This window comes from Aethalodelphis obliquidens, unplaced genomic scaffold (assembly GCF_003676395.1).
Source record: "Aethalodelphis obliquidens isolate GAN/ISIS:26980383/991018 unplaced genomic scaffold, ASM367639v1 scaffold6, whole genome shotgun sequence".
Lineage (NCBI taxonomy): Eukaryota > Metazoa > Chordata > Mammalia > Artiodactyla > Delphinidae > Aethalodelphis > Aethalodelphis obliquidens.
The window spans coordinates 54,735,738-54,755,293 of NW_020837950.1; the positions used below are offsets into that span (position 1 = coordinate 54,735,738).

The 19,556-nt window shown below is 40.1% G+C and overlaps 1 protein-coding gene, 1 long non-coding RNA gene and 1 other non-coding gene across 3 annotated transcripts; 1 reads left to right on the forward strand and 2 right to left on the reverse strand.

The window, feature by feature from the left end:
* Nucleotides 1-336: 336 nt before the first annotated feature.
* On the reverse strand, nucleotides 337-8,395 carry LOC113619060 (rho GTPase-activating protein 20-like). Its single transcript, XM_027103615.1, is given in 7 exon segments — nucleotides 337-848; nucleotides 1,774-1,900; nucleotides 3,133-3,251; nucleotides 3,254-3,286; nucleotides 3,289-3,311; nucleotides 3,803-3,912; nucleotides 6,660-8,395. Coding segments are annotated over 7 exon segments (705 nt in total). The 5' UTR covers nucleotides 6,819-8,395; the 3' UTR covers nucleotides 337-714.
* Nucleotides 8,396-8,464: 69 nt separating this feature from the next.
* On the reverse strand, nucleotides 8,465-17,607 carry LOC113619061 (uncharacterized). Its single transcript, XR_003432266.1, has 3 exons — nucleotides 17,214-17,607; nucleotides 11,265-11,456; nucleotides 8,465-8,577 (listed from the first exon to the last, which is right to left on the reverse strand). It is a non-coding gene; the product is annotated as an uncharacterized LOC113619061 (long non-coding RNA).
* On the forward strand, nucleotides 14,912-14,984 carry TRNAR-UCU (transfer RNA arginine (anticodon UCU)). The gene has a single exon. It is a non-coding gene; the product is annotated as a tRNA-Arg (tRNA).
* Nucleotides 17,608-19,556: the final 1,949 nt, after the last annotated feature.

The following is a 19,556-nucleotide window of genomic DNA, read 5'->3' on the forward strand; positions in this document are numbered from 1 at the left end:
TAGCCCTCAGTAAATAATGAATAACTCATTGTCTTTGTAGTCTTTTGTGGAGTACTTTCCTACATTGCCTCTTGAAAATCCTCTCGTGCTATTGGGAGCCCTTCTTCCACCATATGAAGAAGACTGGCCAGCTTGTTGAAGACATGGGGATCAACCCAGAGCCAACAGCAACCAGCAGACACGTAAGTTAGCTCCAGGTGTGAGCTGCCAACTGACTGCTGGTGCATAAGTGATCTTAGTGGACACCCAAACTGCCAGATGAGCCTCCACCGAAGTGTTAATATGAATCATAAGCAAATAAAATGGTTGTCGAACCCATTTTTATTGTATCAATATAAAAATGTACAATACAATACAAAAAATATAGTATAATATGGTAGAAATAGAAGATAGAAGAGATACATTGTGGGTAGATTTTCTCAAACAGGCATATATGGAATCAAGAAAAAGAAAAAGTCAAATGGGATGAGCTGGGACCTTGGAAGGTCTTATTTTTCATTCAGTGATCTAAAGTGGTTTTCTTGGTTTAAGGTGCCTCATGTTCATTCTTCTGCCAGGAAATTAATTTATTTCTCGATAAGATCTGAGGATTGAATCCAGACTCAACAAAATCATGCAAATGTTGGGTAAAAAGAGTTCTCAAGTGAGATATTATAGGAAATAAAGAAAAAGGAAGGGTCAGGTGTGACTGTGGAGATTCTAATCTTCAGTGACTTAGAAAATTGTAGACAGGTAGCTGGGTGGACCCGTGCTAGATGGGGCCTTGGCATCATCCTGCCGTTGTGCCTTTTTGTAAATCACTATCACTCTCACTGGCTTGGATTCAAGAGGTTGTTTTGTTGTCACCGATGGAAAAAAAAACAAAGTTGTCTTAGTATAAGCATATTCTCAGATATTAGGCTCATCTAAATTCCTCATTAAATGGATTTTCCTAAAGATTTCCTCAAAGCAATGAGGTAAATGTCATAAAACCAAGAAATGTTAAAAATATGAAGGGACTCACGATACATGTCCTCAGGTTCTGAATCTAAATGCTGCCTTATAAAATGGACTGCTACCAGTTAGCTTGATTAGATAGGCTCAAACAGTACTCGCTCTAATCTCTTGGGAACTTCTACTAGCCCTATTAATTGCTTTTTTACAAATTTATTTTACATCCATTATCTTATTTAATCTTTACAACAATCCTTAGATTTAGACATTATTTTTATTCACATTTTAGAGATCAAGAAACTGAAACTGAGCTAGAATAACTGGCCGAACTTAATGCAGTTGGTAAATAGAGGCACATGAGGTTATAGTCTGGAAAGGCTGTTTGACATTAAGTCAAGTCCTCGTTTTCTCAATGATGCTGGTTCTTTTCAACCTGTTTCAAAGGCACTGGGAACCTGTGGTGCCTCAGGGACCACTGGCCAGAAAAAGGAGAGAGAAGGGAATAAACCAGGCAGTGCTCTGGGCCCCTCACTCTAGTTTCAGCCAGAGCACATCTGATATATATGAATCCCATTTAAAGTTTTGTTTGAAAAAATTCTCAAATGCTGTATTATACCGTGATGTCTCCTAATGCTGTACTAGCAACTTCTTGAAGTCAGACCTGTCTTATCCTTTCTTTGGTTTCACAACAGTGTGAAACCTCCCCTGACCTGGAGCAGATGGAAATCATTGCCCTTGGGATGTGCTTTGGGCTCCAGGACAGCACAGTCTAAGGACCTCCCATGACCCCCTGGTAGCCTTGCTGTGTCATCAAAGCCAATTAAGTATTCACAGTACCTGCAGCCTTCTCACTGTTATCAGTGATATCACTGTTATTACAACTCATTGAGCTCTCTTCAAAGAGGGAAGTGATATCTTCTCCAAATATCTTGAGGCAGTTTTCAGTGAGAAAGTGTACAAAAGAAATCTGTAACACAAAAGGGCAAAAAACAGGGTGTTATTTTATGGCATAGTTATAAATCACATTTCATATGTGAATCTTGGCTCTAACAAAAATGCAGAATAATTCTGAGAAAAATTCAGACTTGATTAAAATAAATAAATAAGTATATATATATATATATATATATACACACACACACACACACACACACACTAGTTTTCTCTACGAAATAACTGATACTTTCAAGAGTACTTTGGGCACAGATTTTAAAATTCTTTTAATCAGTGGGCTAAAATTATAATTTGTGGCCTAATTTAAGTAGCTAACATTTTTGTAATGATGGTTACATCTTTAAAACTAGGATAATTTTCAAGTAACCCACATAGGATATTTGGGGCAAAGATGTATATTCTCTTATTAAATTTTATTTATTTATTTTTATTTAAGAACTTTTCCAGTTTTATTGAGATATAATTTATTACAACATCTTATTAAAATTTATAAAGTATCAAATACACAAAAACTTGTGAAATTCACTTAAGAAATATCTGAAATGTGGGAAGCAGTGATTTCTGTGGAAGGAAGCAGCTGGAGAGAAAACATGTGATGTGTTTTTCTGACTGTGTTGCCTTGCCTCATGCTTGCTCTGGGTAAGCTTGGGGAAGAGCTGTGTTCTTATTAGGCATGTTGTGGCTCTATTAGGATGTTCTGAAATCTTTTACTAGTTTCTGCATCCTGCAGTGGAGGCAAAATAGTGGCCAAGTAATTTTCTGAATGAGCCACAACTGGCAGAGCGAGGCCAGTATGTGTGGAGCCATGGCTGCTCATATTGCCCAAGCCACCTAGGATGTGCCAGCAGTGACCAGAGCAGCTAGGTGTTGTCATCACTGTGCAGTGATGAAACCATGGCTTGGGAACCTTGCCCAAGTTTACACATCCCTTAGTGATTAGGCTGAGAGTTGAACCTTGGCTCTCAGACTCCAAAGCCCAAGGTTCTTTTCTATCATATCATCCTACTCTCATCTCTCTATTCTTTAGTCTCCTGGATGAGAAAGGAGAAGTGACTCAGCTGCTCTTAATTTCCAGCTTAACAACCCACCTTCCCATACCCCACCAGAGTAGGACTCTGCCACTTCAGGGGAATGCAATTAAAACGCGCACTTTAAAAAACTGGTCCATCAGAGTTAATACCGCAAACTTCAGGTTCAATGTGGGGACTCTGCCCCACAAGGCATAAACATGAGAGATCTCATTACCTTTTTTGTGAAGTTGTTTTCTAATTCTGAGCTGCCAGAATTAGACGGGCAAAGAATGCTTGGGGCTGTACACACTGATAAAGTGTAAACTGTCATCTGATTGGATGAGGAATGTTGCGTAACACTCCAAAAAGGTATCACAAGAGAACTACCTTGCTTTTGGCAGCTGGTCTAAAAGACTAAAGACAGAAAAATGTACTTCTAAATGAAGCAAGTCATTTTGCTTAGGAAGTGGAAAGACAAAGAGAACAGAGTACTTCTTTGTATACCATGTACACAGTCCACTCTCAGAGTTCCAGGAATGAATGCATACAAAAATGTTTCATTGAACTTAATTCCTGAACCAGGTAAGAACTTCTCTGGTTAGTTATGTGTTTGACAAAGTTAAGATCATACCACTGGCAGATCGATCCTTTAGCATCTCTTTTTAGACCAATGGATTTCATCTCCAGCAATTCCATGTATTCAGAAGGTGTAAAATGGTCAAGGATTCCATATTAATAAGATGAGGAGAAAAACACGAATTCAATATCAACAGTAAGGCATGCATCTATTTTTAAACTGGCTTCCTGGGTATGATCAAGTGAAACCCTCTGACATTGGTCATTATTTTAGTGGACAAAGCTGTAAATTATAAGCTAATATTTTCCTAAGAGTATTGCATCATTACCTCTGGGTTGCAGTTATTTTCTCCTCCTCATTCCCTTGATCAATAACACCAAGCCATTTATCATAGAGACTGGCTGAAAATACACTTCCGTGGATATTTTGAAGAAAATCCTTACACAGATAAAAAATATATATTATTTTTATGATAAATACGTTGGAGAAATTACAGAGAAAACATTTAGTTGGAAAATTCAGTTCAGTCCCCACTTCCTTCTCAACTACACAAACTGTGATCCACACAGAGCTTGGCTCTGGTTATCCACTGACTTGCACATCCAGAAGCATTGCTTGGATTTTCTCTAACTAAAATTAGAAGCATAAAAGTAGACTCTGGGCTGTAGTGAGAATGACGCTAAAGCCCCTTCCATCACCTGGAACCTACTCATGTTAGCACGCTAGTACAAACTGACAAGGTCTGGTGACATCCTAAATCCTATTAGTTTCTTGAAAAGAAATGGACATACCCATTTTGCTTGTACTTTAGACACAATGTTTGCTCTTAATTCAAGCAAAAAAAGTTCTGAAACAAAAAAATAACCAAAAACCACACCTCCAACATGCTCTTGCACACATATTAAGAGAGAACTGGGCTTTCTGACTTGAGGTATGTATGTATGCTCCTTGGGGAAAAAAACTAATAATAGCTTCAGTCTTCCTTTTTTTAACTATATAAAAGTTCAGTTCTGCAGACGTTTAAGCAGTAGGTGTTAGAAATATATCAAAATCCCCAGTGGGAACTACATGTTACCCCTTACAACTCCTTGAATGGAACACGTCCTCCCAAAAAAGGAAATTGAAAATTTGGATATATTGCAACTTCTGAGTATCAGGGCTAGAGATATGCAAATGTAAGCTTCCTAAGTGGAGGCCTGGAAAAGTCATAACTTTAGAGGGCTGATGAACAAGTCTTAATATCATAGAATTGGGCCTATTAAAATTTATGAAGTCATAGTCTTCTGTGTAAGACTGAGGGGAAATTAGTGCATTGCCTTGCTAGTTTCAAAAGCACACCTTGCTTCCACTGGTCTTAATATGTAGCCCGACTTCCCTTAATAGTAGCTTGCTCAGGAGATGCTTCTAGGCAATTGTCATGATTATAATCCAGTAAGTGTTACTTTTATTGAGCTGCTGTTTGTGCCAGGCACTCTTTTGAGTCCTGGGAACAGAGCAGTGGAGACAATGGACAAAGTCTTTGTCCTCTCGTACCTTTGCTGTGTTATTGGTATACAGTACCCACTCACGATCATTAGGTTTTTCACTGTTTCCTAAGGAGTGGCCCCAATATACATGGAGAGAGGAAGCACTCCAGCTTTGGCTGGTTCTGGGAGTCTGGGAGGGTGCAGCAGGGCCTTTGCCTCATGTGTACCAAACTACATGCATTTGGAGTGTGTGTCTCCTCTCTTTCCTGGACCCTGTTCTGTAGAGTCCATTGGTGAGGCTGAGTGTGGTTAAGCCAGAACATGACGTGTGCAGAATGTGCCAGGGGTATCTGCTGCTGGATCTCTGTTTATAGATAGTTTAATGGCAGACTCAATGTGGTACTGATGATATATTCATTTCTGATTTAGACCAACTCTCTGGTTAGTGTGACACATGGTATTATACAAAGCCAAGGTTGCAAAGTTTGATTCCCCACCGAGATCAGTCAACTTTAGGAAGAGGAAACGTTGTGAATGTCTAAGAACTGTAGCCATGAGTAGCTACCCTCTTGCTAGTCTGTGCTTATAACATGGAAATAGGCAAGAGCCTACTAACTTTTGCTAGAAAATCACGTCAGTTCCGTGTGTGCACCCTACGGAGGGCAATACTCATCTTGCTATTTGCATACCTAGTGTGCGTTATTATGGTGCTAGTGTAGTAGGGGTCAACTCTAAGTCATTTCTGAACTGTTGCTATTTATCATATAGTCAGATTACAATCAAACATTAATAGGGGACAAGGAAAGACCAAATGTTACTGAGTTTCTAAGATCATTTTAATAAACTGTTTACAGTCATTACTACATTAACATATTTTTGTTCAGAGCTGCTAACAAGTACCAACATGGATTGATTAAATTTTTCTGTTGTTATTCCCCTGGTAGAAATGTAACTAGACACTTGTGATTTAGCTGTATCATTTCAAACTCAATCTATTTTTGTATAAATCTATTGAATTTTCAGAATTCCAAACTGATTTTGACTGCTGCACCCACTTTAAAAGTCAGATTTATAAAAAGAGGCATGTGGTAGGAGCTGGTTACCATGTAACTATAACCACGGGTGGTGGGTTAAACTACCAATATCAACAAAGGATGCCAAAGGTGGTAAAAGGAGGAAAAAGGAGGAACAAAGGGTGGAGTCATCCCTACACTAATTTTAAAGTAAAAGGCATTAAGAGACAGGGGAAGGAAGGACGATGAAGGGATCAGGTGTCCTCACTGAGCATTTTTTGATTCGTTGTAAGGCAAATGTTTACTTACTGTGGTAAACTTGTGTAACTATTTCCAAAAGCTTAATATGAATTTTCTTTAATATGAACTTTGCCTTCATTAGGAAGGTGGCGAGGAAGTCATCAAAAGCAGGAAGCTTGTTTTGGTAAACACTCTGTATGTGTAAGTGTGTGTTTTAAAGTTGATTATTTTTATTCTTTTGCATGGAGTGTTCAGGAATGAAGATGGGGAGGGTGTTGTGTGATGAAAAAGGAAAGTATATCTAACATTGTGGGACTTTTAACACCCAAAGTAGCTTCCTTCAGTTTTGACTTTGTCAAGTGTTTTTATATTATGCCTATTACGGTTCTTGGGCAGTCATGATGAAGGACCAGTCATATAGCTTCAGAGTTACTCTGTGTGTGGATAATGCTAGAACGTTCCCTACCTTTAAGATGGATGCTACCATAAGAACGGATTCATCATCCAAGTTCACTTTGTCCCCAGAGTTTAGTTTCTCCTTTAGGGCTCTGCATGATTTTATACTGGCTGATTTTCTGAAGATGCCTTCTGTGAGAGGCCCTTTTTGATTGATAAAGGAAAGCATATGCTATAGGGAAGAAAAGAAAACTATGTGGCATTTCCTATCTGCAAGCCCGGAGCACAAGCTTGCCCCCTTTTTGACAGAGCTGGGGTATATGAGGGTACAGTGCTAGAGCTGGAAGGACTGAAGTCCATTTGAAATTTTTTTTCAGTGTTTCCAAATATATTTTCTACCCAACAATCCATTTTACATTCATACACTGAAACATTTTAAACACTTGTTTAATCAGATTTTCCTTTTTAGTAAATTCACACTGTTAAACTTCTCTGCTTTGAGGCCTTTGTAGAATCCCCCTCTCCTCCTTCACTGCTCCTTTCTCATTATTCCCTATTATAGATGCTCTTTACTAAGTGTAGAAATCTTTTCGCCATACTAATTTCCCATTTGTTTATTCTCCTTTCAGTGACTGTATACCCCATTTCTACTTCCTGTATTTCCTCCCCTCTTTTAAGACAGGCTCAAAACCCCTCTCCTCCTTCTCTGATCATATTCCCTTCTCATCTGTCTTTCATTTCCTTTTGTTGTGTCTTCATGTCCTCTGCTTACAGAGTGGAGAGGTAACAGATATTGGAGTCAGGTAATCCAAGGAATCTGGAATCTGTTATGCTACTCATCTGCTATATGACTTCAGGCACAGCACATACTTTACTGAGGCTTTTTTGTTTTTCACTTATGAAGTGGGGAAGATGATAATCATAGTTACCCCGTAAATTTGCTGTGAAAAGTGCAAGGACTGGGGTAGTAGCTAGCATGTAACTATCAAAAGTGTGATAAATTTCTTCATATATAGCATAAGATTCCCTGCATGTGGTATAGTGCTTGGAGAGCGCTGACAATTCAGTATGCTAATTTGCTATAACACAGGTCAAACTCTGACTTTCATCTGAAGCAGTCTGTCAGGATTAAATGACTCATACTTGCCAGGGGATGAGTCTTTATGCTTAAGCACTTGAATTACAAATGAAATCTATGTGAGATATTTTGAGTCATAAGATTGAGTAAACTCAGCTGAAGGAGACTTGAGACTGAGTGTGGAGTTCAAGGAAGGAGATGAGAGAATATGAGGATGAGGTGGACTCTCAGATTCCACAGAGCCCATTTTCACTGATCTGAGCAGGTGCAGGTGGGTCTTTGCTGAAACCAGTGGAATGGACAAGAGTATCTTTTCCTGTTGTATTTGCCTCATGACTCTGCAGTACCTAAATCAGATCTTATTCTTTGAAGTAATACTAACAAAACTCAGTCAAAGCCAGGGGCTGTCTAATGACTTCTCCGCTTGAGGATAGAGTTGGATGAGAACACTTGCGCTCTCAGAGCTCCCCTCCTCAGGAGGGCTACAGAAGACCAAGATGAGACCTAGCAGAATTGGGGCAGGCGGGTGGTCATTATCCCACACGTCCTCGAGAGAAGCTCCGAAGAGCTGATTTGGCTTTGTGGGTGGTGGAACTGGGCACTGGTTGTCCTCACGAGTGCTGGAGCTCCGCCAAAAGGCCCAGTTTTTTTTGTTTGTTTGTTTTTTTCCCGGTACACGGGCCTCTCACTGTTGTGGCCTCTCCTGTTGCAGAGCAACAGGCTCTAGACGCGCAGGCTCAGCGGCCATGGCTCACGGGCCCAGCCGATCCGCGCATGTGGGATCTTCCTGGACCGGGGCACGAACCCCTGTCCCCTGCATCGGCAGGTGGACTCTCAACCACTGCGCCACCAGGGAAGCCCAAGGCCCAGTTTTTGACTGAACTCCTCTTAACTGTCTTCTGGCCTGAATCTAAGGAAGAAGAAAGATTATTACTAATAGTAGTTTAGTTCATTTAACCTGATTTCCACCACTTACCTTTTATAGCATGTTCATTGCAGTGGCTGGAAGAGAGAGAACCTGAGTCACTTCTTGTATAGAATTTCCCACATTCTGAAATTGGCTAATTGCATCCTGTGGTGTTAGTGTATTCTTCTTCACCATATCCTGCACACCAGTAGTTAAACCTAGAGGCTTGATTAGACTCAGGGCTGATTCTCCGAGTGACAGTATTCCCCAGACAGTGCTATCTACTGCCTCTGCACTGTGTCATGAGTCACTTAACCTGTGTTATACAAGTTTCCTGATGTTAAGTATTATCAGTGGATTCAGGTGTCAAATCTCATTTTAAAAGCCAAAAAGATTTGGTATTCAAATCAAGCAGAGTTTGGTAATCATTTACTTTTGTAGTAGGCTTCTTCCCACTCTTAGATTTCCTGTTTGGCTTTCTGAGTACCCGACCGTGGTCAACTTTTCTCCCATCAAAAGGATCTGCCCTTCATGACACATCCTGCCTGACCCCACTTTTCAGCCATCCTCTGGACCTCTCCTCTGGTAGGCCACAACCCTCAGGCAGCTCCATAGATGACCTTCTGCAGTCAGGGTCCTTGGGAAGTAGTCATTAAATGCTGGCTATATGGTAAGATGCCAGGTGGCCATCTTCCTGTAACACCCTACCCAGCTACCCAGAGATGATTTTTAACTACCCAACAGCCCCTGTCAAAGGAATGCTGACAAACGCTTTTCAGAAAAAAGTGATCAGCAATGAAAAGCTAAGTTCAAAGTTTCTACTGCCTAGCTATGAATCTTTTCCTGATGTTTGCTTAAGTAACCTGTTTAACATTTGCTTAAAAAACCTGCTTAAATAACCAACTAAAAAAAGTCAACAGAGGAGCCAAGTTGTAGAAAAATAAACAGATGAGCAACATTTTACCAAATATCCTTAAACGCCCATCCACTTGTCTTTTCTGAGACATAGTGAGTGTGTCACCATGTCCACTCATGTGGGCAAAACACTTGTGCTGGGTGAGAAAACCAGAAGGCTCCTGTTCTGCCACTTAGTTGGCTAGGTTACTTAAAACTCTTTGAGCTTTGATTTCTCAAATTTAACAAAAATGATGCTGCCTACACCCCACTGGACTACATAATGTACTCAACACAGACATGGCCCATAGCAGCCTTGATGAAGGTAATTTCCTCCCTCAGAGGGCCTACGGCAGCCTAGACATCGGTCTCCTCCCCTCAAAGCAGACCCCACTCCCATTCTCCGTTTGATTTTGCAGCCTCCAGAGATATGCAGTCATGAAGGAATGCCACCACTCTACCTTAGGCTCTTCTTGCCCTGACATGCATACCTCCATCATTTTAAAAGGAGAGAATGAAGAAAGCAAATACATTCTTAAATCCAGGAGGAGATTCTTCTACATTAACATGTACAAATGTTTAAGATACATGTTTATATAGGTTGAGTTGTTTTGTGCAACCTGGTTTCCCTACTCTTAAGCTGATTGTATTATTTCTAAAACTATCCAAATGTATTCATGTATTCCAAATGTATTCATTCATTGTTCAGCTTTAATAAGAATGCTCTTAAAAAGAGTGCTTTATCCCTTGCTACAAAGCTATATATCCATCTACTCCATGAGCATAGACAGAAAGCAAAATAGACATTGAGTCCTGTACTTTCTCAAAGATAGTTTCAGGCTTAGTTGGACCTTTCATAACATACATTGTTTGATATTAGAGTTCATGTTGCCCCTGTGACCATTAAAAGTGTATGCTATAGCCATGAAAAAATATGGGGACTATTAAACAAGCTAACGTTATAACCTCATCTTTCTTAAACAGTCCTGATAAGATTTAGGTTAGTGTTTCCTCATGCTCAAATTAGGGTTTGAATATTAAAAAATAAAATTTTTGAAACTTTGTGCTTATAGAATAATAATCATAACAATAAAAATACTTTAAGTAGAAATTCTATGCTGGCCTCAATACTTCCCAAATGAATAACACATTTTATTCAGAGAAAGAAATATTGATGGGACAATATTGGAATGGTAGGGGAAAAAAAAATTGCAAAAGGGAAGATTTTAAAAAACCCTAACTGAAAATATTCAGTCCAGTTCCAGTCGCCACCTGGGTCTGAAGCATACGTGGAAAATGAGGTTGCTCTGGGGGTAGAACTGAGAGTTCATTTCTAACCAGAACCCCCAAGGCCACTTCAGCCTAAGCCCAGAACAGATTCCAGGTCTTATCTAAGCCATACAGTCATCTAACCACCTCCTGTGAGGGCATGAGGTGCTAGGCAAAACCCTAGGATGGGGAAGATGTGTTCCGAGGCCATAAGAAGCTCATGTTCTAATAAGACACACAGATGTGTACAGACATAATTATATGTGGGGAGTGCTCTGGGGATACAGAGAAGGGAGATGTCTCCCTAGAGGAATTAAAAAAAAAAAAACAACTTTCCTAGAAGTGAGTTGGGTCTTGATTTCAGACCTTTGGGGTTTCTCTGAGCTTGATTCTGGGTGGGTGTTGGTGCCTGCCTATACCGCCCCCCCGCACCCCTACATGGAGAATAGGCTGTGTGTTATGAGTTTGCTTTCAGCAGTAGGGGCAAAAACCAAGAGAAGACACTTGCAGGAAGGGAAGGGGCTTACCTTTCCCCACTGATTCCTGGCTTGGATCCTGGCTGAGTGCTTGGGTTTCACCGGGCTTGAATCTCTTGGGACTCCTGCTTCAGGAGGCAGGCCTCCTGAAGGGCGGAAGGAGAGGTGGAGTCGTCCAGTCCCCGCTGCAGGAGCACAGTAGCTGGAAGTGGCTCATCTTAATTCCATAGGGATGTTCATGCCCTGTATGGAGAAAAATCTAAATGTAGATTCTGCTGATGGTGATGGGCGCGATCAAACCTACCTTACCGTGAGGAAGTGCGCCACGCTGGTGTGGCTGCCGTTCTTCTGGGCCTTCTGGGTAGAGAAGGCTGTGCCTCCTGAGTGAGCATGATGTGCACTGTCATGGGGGACACCCTACAGAAAGCAGGTGCCCAAGCAAAAGAGTAGAGAAAAATGTTTGTAGACACATTGCTTGGCTTGGACTGTATATATCCATCAGTGCATTGCACAATGTTGACTTTCATTATGTTTCCATCTGAGAATATTGAAGGCCTTCTAGTTTCTGCCTTGACACTCACTAGGTTGTACATCTTAGGCAAAGTACTTGCCTTACATTCCTCCTTTGAAATGCTTACCCTCACATAGACTCATAAGGATAAAAGTAAGTATATTAATAAACACTGGTGCTTAATATTTTAAAAATAATTGGACTATATATGTTAAAAATTGCTATGATCACTGTTCTCTCACACGTCAGTTTAACAAACAGATTTTTCATTTCCTTTTGTCAGTTCAATAGCCATAGCTATTCCAGAGCAGTGGGGTTGTTTGCCTTTATGTTTGCCTCCCACTGCTGCCTTCCCTCTGAGGGGGGTCCTGCAAGGCAGCGATCAGAGGCAAGGCTGCATGGTGGTGGAAACCCAGAAGCGAAGTGCAAAACAGTGTTTACGGAGTGGAAAACCACACTAGAAATCATTGGGAGTTACCTGCCAAGTGATTTTTTTTACTCTTTCAGGCTTTAAATTGCTTCCTCACCATAGAACTCTCAAAGACCCTGTGCTGTGACATGGATTTCATTTTTTAAGAATAGAATGAAAGTTCCTTTTCTTTCATTTCTGATTTATTATTATTATTTATTTATTTATTTTTGGCTGCGTTGTGTCTTCATTGCTGTGGCGAGCAGGGGGTACTCTTCATTGCGGTGCGTGGGCTTCTCATTGTGGTGGCTTCTCTTGTTGCAGACCACCGGCTCGAGGCACATGGTCTTCAGTAGTTGTGGCTCGCGGGCTCTAGAGCGCAAGCTCAGTAGTTGTGGCGCACGGGCTTAGTTGCTCCGCGGCATGTGGGATCTTCCCAGACCAGGGCTCGAACTCATGTCCCCTGCATTAGCAGGCAGATTCTTAACCACTGTGCCACCAGGGAAGTCCCCTGATTTATTATTGAATGTAACTTAGGGAACTCTTGCTTTTGCTTTTAATCTGGCGTAAATGCAATGTCAGTGCTTTGTTCAGAACAAGAATCACAGCGACTTACATCCTTTAAAGCAAAAGAAACTTCCATGACAGGAATAAAATACAACCAAATCACCAGGATAACCAGGAGCTAATCCATAATTGTGAATTGAGAGCATGTTAAATGCATTCAGAATGACTGCTAAGGTATCATCATGAATGACAGGCTCTTAGGAGTCCTTAGAGCCAGCCGTGGTGAGTGAAGCTGTTCGAAGCCTAAAAGTTGTCATCTATGTGGTTTTGTTTAACTTAATGCATTTTGTTAAAATAAATATATTTAAGTATTCATTTTTTTTCCACTTTATTGCTGACTGACTCTTACAAAGATGTCAACATTAAAAAAGAAAAACACATGAAATGGGTGAGGGGATTTTGTCCTCAGCTATGTACTTGGTGACTCAGTGTATTCTAAGACTGGGACTCTACATATCGTAGAAAAAACTCAGTTGATTGGATTTTCCAGATCACTTGAAAACGTTCTTCAGATCACTTGAAAGAGTAATAGCCTTACAGGATTATTGCAAGATTAATAAAGAAAAAAAGATACTGCATGTAAGAGGGAATGCACTAAGATTTCTAGCAGAAATCATTGTCACCTTTACTATATTGCAAGTTCTGCTACAGATTTTGTCCTTTCTCTCTTTTTTTTTTTTTTTTTTTTTTTTGCGGTACGCGGGCCTCTCACTATTGTGGCGTCTCCCGTTGCGGAGCACAGGCTCCCGACGCGCAGGCTCAGTGGCCATGGCTCACGGGCCCAGCCACTCCACGGCATGTGGGATCTTCCCAGACCGGGGCACGAACCCGTGTCCCCTGCACCGGCAGGCGGACTCTCAACCACTGCGCCACCAGGGAAGCCCCTTTCCCTTGTTTTAATCCCTCTTTTTTCACTGACTACACTGAACATATTTGCTAATCCAAGAGTATGTATTATTATTTCTAGCTAACTTGCTACAGTAACTATTTTAGGAAAGGTGTAATCTGTTTATCAAAAACCTCAAGAGCAATGCTGGTAAACTCAGCTTGAGAAATAGCAAAGTACAGGTGGTTTAGTCAGTGAAGACTTGAAGAGTCTGAGTGTGATTATCTCATTTTCTTTATGATGCTGAGAAAAGTTGTGGGCACAGAGCAGGTATTAAATAAATGTATTTGGGTTCAGAGGCATGGCTGGATTTTAGAAGATTCTCACAAAATGGAAACTATTTAGTAGTTAGGAAATGGAACAGAGGACTTCAAGACTGGAATATGAAAAATAATGTATGAGAAAAAGAAATTCCAGTTTTGTGTTGCTTTCATACCTAAGTAAGTAAGTAAAGAGTAAGTAAATAAATATCTTCAAGATAACTCTGTTTGTCAAGTGAAGAAAGCAAAGAAGAAAAATTCACATTTCTCTCCCCAACTAGACCACAAATTGCTGAATGAAAAGATGTTATCAGTGCTTGGGATAGAGTAAGTGCTTGGAATTATTTAATAAATCCATGAATAAATATTGCATGGTATTTTCACTTTTAAGGGTATTTAAGCTTAAGACTGATCAACCATTACTTTGAGACTTTAGGGTCACAATTTTGAACCCAATCATCCCCATCTTAGGTTTTCCCTGACACTTAACCAGTGAGTAGGTATGAGGCCTCTTTCTTGCCAGAACTGACCCACAGCTGGTAATCTTTCTCAGAGCCCTTGGAGACAAAAAGAACTATGTGTCACAGCAAATCTTCCCAGTAGGTACTTGAAAACACATTTCCTTAGCATTTCTGTACTTCCAAAAAAAAGAATTTGGGCTAGTATAAATGCTATTTGGTCCATAGGGGTGGCTACAATTTTTTGAGTTAATAGTGCTGATTTCAGTAACCCCTGTCCCTCTCGCAGCCTCCAATGGACCGTCTGAGATTCTTGTCCTTTTTGATAAAGGGTGGGGATCTATGGAACCACATGCAATCAGCCCCTCAATTTGTGGGTGGCCCATGGCATAAAAAAATCATGGTAATGCTCCTTCACGCTGGAGGAGTCCTGCTTTCTGCTGTCTCTGCTGTCTCTGTTGCTAAAATTCTTCAACAGACTCCCTGGAGACTGTTGGCTTTTGCCTTCAAATGTCCCTGCTCAGGCAAGCATGTTGTCCAGAGAGTCACATACTCTGCCATGACTATTTCTGAGCAAATTAAAACTTGAAAGGCATCGTTAGGGACTTCCCTGGTGGTCCAGTGGTTAGCACTCTGTGCTTCTAATGCAGGGGGCCCAGGTTCGATCCCTGGACAGGGAACTGGATCCCACATGCTGCAACTAAGAGCCTGCATGCTGCAAGTAAGATTCCCACATGCCGCAACTGAAAAGATCCCGCGTGCTGCAACTAAAGATCCCTCATGCTGCACCGAAGATCCCACGTGCCGTAACTAAGACCCAGTGCAGGCAAATCAATAAATAAATATTAAAAAAAGAGAAAGGCATCATTAGCTCAGCAACCATGAGCAAAAGGAGACAAATACCCAAGAGGCCTTGAGTAGATGGCAGAGTAAATTCAGCCCACTTGCTTTGATGTAGACAAGCGCCACTCAAGGGAAAGAAGGGACAAGGACTCTAACCTAGAGATTAAGTCAGATGCAGAAAACAATTAACTCCCAGCAGAATCACTGCCTAGGAATACTGGATATCCCATTTGAAACAAGTCTCAATTATAAAGACTGCTGAATTAAAGAGGAGAGGAAATGTTTGAAATAGAGTTGTTGGTGATAGGTACTATGTATGCTTGCCCTTGACTCCTGATTAAAAATCATGGCCTTGCCGTGAAAGGAGGCAGGGTCCTGGTATGGAAGCAGTCTCACTCACAGACACACAGACACACAGACACACACACAGACACACACACACACACACACACACACACACGGCTAAATCTGCTCAAAATTGTATTGCAAATAAGAAGTGAGAGCTAATAAAAATCTTTTTTTTTTTTTTTCTTGCGGTACGCGGGCCTCTCACTGTTGTGGCCTCTCCCGTTGCGGAGCACGGGCTCCAGACGTGCAGGCTCAGCGGCCATGGCTCACGGGCCCAGCCACTCCACGGCATGTGGGATCTTCCCAGACCGGGGCACGAACTCGTGTCCCCTGCATCGGCAGGCGGACTCTCAACCACTGCGCCACCAGGGAAGCCCAAAATCTTTTCTTTTACGGTAAAGATTGGAAAAACTATGTTGGAATCCCTTAAATCAGGAATACGTGTATAGGCATATAACCCCAATTCTTCATTAAAATAGAAAATTTTTCTTGTCTGGTGAGATTGATCACTTTAAGCAAAGGAAAATTACAAAATGAAATAAAATGAGCTCTAACATTAATCTCACCAACCTTATCCCTAAAACCACTCTCTTCTAAGATTTCATTCTTATTCAGGACATATATATCAAATAGGTTAGAAGTCAACGCAGAGGGGTGCTTTACTCAGTGCATATAAATTCAGTTTTATTTAAAATGTATTATTAAATTCAATTTTTACAGAAATCATTGATTTCTTATACCAAATTCTGGCTGACCTGAGTTTTTAAGGGGCTTTAATATACCACTGAGTCAGACAAAACTTAAATACAAATATTGTCATTATGTCATATCATAATATCAAGACATTTTCACATTTATAAATATATATATTCACATATATATCTACTTATATATATAAATTTTATATATTTATATATAATTTTATATAGGGAGCCATGCTTTACAAGTGCTTTCTTCAGTTCTGTCCATCTGAATGCCCCTTGCCCTCTCTTTTCCCTTATGCACCCTCATCCCCAAACATAGCCATGTCTTTCACCAAAAAATTTTCAACAAGCCATAACAGTCCTATCAAAACATAAAGGAGAACAGATACTTGAAAGCAAAACAAGATGAAAGTGATGTGTACATAAATGCCCCCAGATCCATGGTTTTATTCAGAACTTGTCTTCTTTACCAGTTCACAAGAGGCATTAGCTATCTCATTCTCAGGACCTGCAACAAGGGGATGTAGCTTCTAGCCAGGTGGTCTTTATGTCAAATTTACATCAAAAGATACATTTAGGATTTCTCATGCTGAGATTGAGTCCTCAGATGGCAATCAGGGTAAATGGGGATGGGATGGGAGGAATCAGGAAAGAAGATACAGAAAGCAAGGTCCAATAGAGGAGGAAATATTTAGAATCTTATTGTCTAGGTATATAATGTATACAGTAAAGTGCATGTTTTCATAGCACTCTAAAATTATAGCCCGAGTTCATTATGCTATGACTTACAATTCACACAGAATTTAAAATGGAAATACAACACTCATGTATAGGCTAATAACATAGCTTTGCTGCCTTCAACTTCTGAACTTAGGGGCACCAAATATGACTTACATATCTGTAATAATTAGCTGTCTTATGATGGTAGGTACATCATACACACACACACACAAACACACGAATCTCAAAAATCAAAGTTGGTTTTTAACTAAAAATAACTTGCAGGTAACTTACAGTTATTCCTAGCTTTGAAAGTGACATGTTGATAACATCATTCACTGTGTCTGAATTTGTTACTGTTATAGTTACAGACTGCAAAAAAGAAGCAAGAAAAAATGCTATAAATTAAAAAAATTTAAACAGGTGAGTAAGTAATTATTGTTAAATTATTATCCATATTCTAAAGGCAAAGCTTGTATTCAGGTAATGACAAAGTAAAGCACATGTAGAACACAAACTCCTAATTATAGTTTTCCATTCCTTTATATAACATGAAGTTAGTAGAAAGCATTTCAGTAAAACAGAAAGGATTTGTTGGCACACAAAATATAACAGCTTGGGACTTCCCTGGTGGTGCAGTGGTTAAAAATCCGCCTGCCAATGCAAGGGACACAGGTTCGAGCCCTGGTCTGGGAAGATCCCACATGCCACGTAGCAACTAAGCCCGTGTGCCACAACTACTGAGCCTGCGTGCCACAACTACTGAGCTGCGTGCCACAACTACTGAAGCCCGTGTGCCTAGGCCCCGTGCTCTGCAACAAGAGAAGCCACCACAATGATAAGCCTGTGCACCACAGCAAAGAGTAGCGCTGCAACTAGAGAAATCCCGGGCGCGGCAACAAAGACCCAACGCAGCCAAAAAAAAAAAAAAAATTTTTATATATATATATATATATATATATATAAAAAACAGCTCAAGCAAGAAAGAGATAGACTGAGAATTCTGAGAAGGCAAATGGGCTGGTCGTCAGCACCGTAGCGCTTTTTCCATAATGGAGGAGGGATAGTTTAAAAAGGAGCTGGACTCTCTTCTCTCTTCCTGAGTTGTGTTTTTATAGTATGGCTTTATTTCTTTGCAATTATATAGTCAGTTAATTTCAACATTTTCCCCTATGTCTGTGTATTTGAATATTTCTTTGAAATACAATTATCAGATAAAATTATTTTTCTACATAGTAATTCTAAAGGCATTATCAAGCTAAAACTATATGGCCAATGAGAAAGATAGACACATATCTGCTGGATTTTATAGATTTTTTTTTTTCTGATGTAGATATCTATGTTTATTGACACCCAAGGTACTGTGCGGAAACTTCCAAATACATTGACCTGGAAAAAGTCATTTGAATAATTCTCTTCTTAGTGAAATACAGAGCCAGGATTATCCACTCCCTTGAAACCAAACCAAGGAGTTATCCAAAAGTCCAGAGCATAGTTTTGACTCTCCAGTAACACTGAGCACTTACCATATGCCAAGCACTGTTCTAAATATTTTATAAAACATTATTTCATTTAACTGTAAACTACATCTGGTAGTCTTTATTAGCCCCATTTTACAGATGAGGAAACTCACAGAGTTTTCTGTTGCCAAAAGCAACAGAAACAGGGTTTGAACTCAGACAACCTAGCTCATGAGCCTGTGCTCGTAACCACTTGGCCTCCATGGGTGTTGACCTGTGGCTCCCTGAAGAACCCTCCTCCTCTTTCCTATCCTGAGCTTCATCTCTTCCCCCAGAGTCACCAGGCTTTCTGAAGGGATTATTCTTTTATTTGTGGAGTGAGATGATAAATCTCACGATATTACACCAACAAAACTAGATGCTAGCTTGGAAATGTTCAAACTGTATCACAACAAAGCTTTATACTACAGTGGATTCTCCTAGGGTGTCATTGTGTTTCTTCACACTCAGTCACAACTGAGTGAGATTTTCTCAGTGGAAGTGAGAAAGAATGAACCTAATGTAAACTGACTTGAGGAGAAGGGAGAGGAGGGCTGCAGTTTTCATTTCCATTGTGTATCCCTTACTATGGATCCCCCTCTCCTTTCCTTTCCCTCAGCCTTATACTAGGGGGTAAGCCCCAATGGTTTGTGAAATTTATAGGATTCTAGGGAGATTTCTCCTATTCTAACACAGGGGTGTTGCCTTAGATGCTTAAGAGGAGGGGTTGTGGTATATTCTATAAGTGTCCTCTCACGGATAAGTTAATAGTAATCGTCATCTTTTATCTAAATAAAATTCATTTTTCACTGTTTCTGTATTCTTCAGTAACTGAATATGAGGATAGTGATGTCTAAGACAGTGGACTAGGTACAGTCCCTTCCCATTTGTAAATTCCTCATGGGCCTCTACTAGTATGAATATCTTAATATTTATAAAGCAGATCCTGTTCTAAAAAAAAAGTAATAATTTTACTTGAAAAATAACTTACTAATAAGCATTCCAATGACTATCAAAAATGATAATGAAGGTTTCATCTGAGTTTAATTCTTGAGAACAGAAGTTTCTAATGTATGTAGTACAAAAGAAAATGACAAAAATCTCAATAATTTTCACTGAATATTAACATCCCACACAA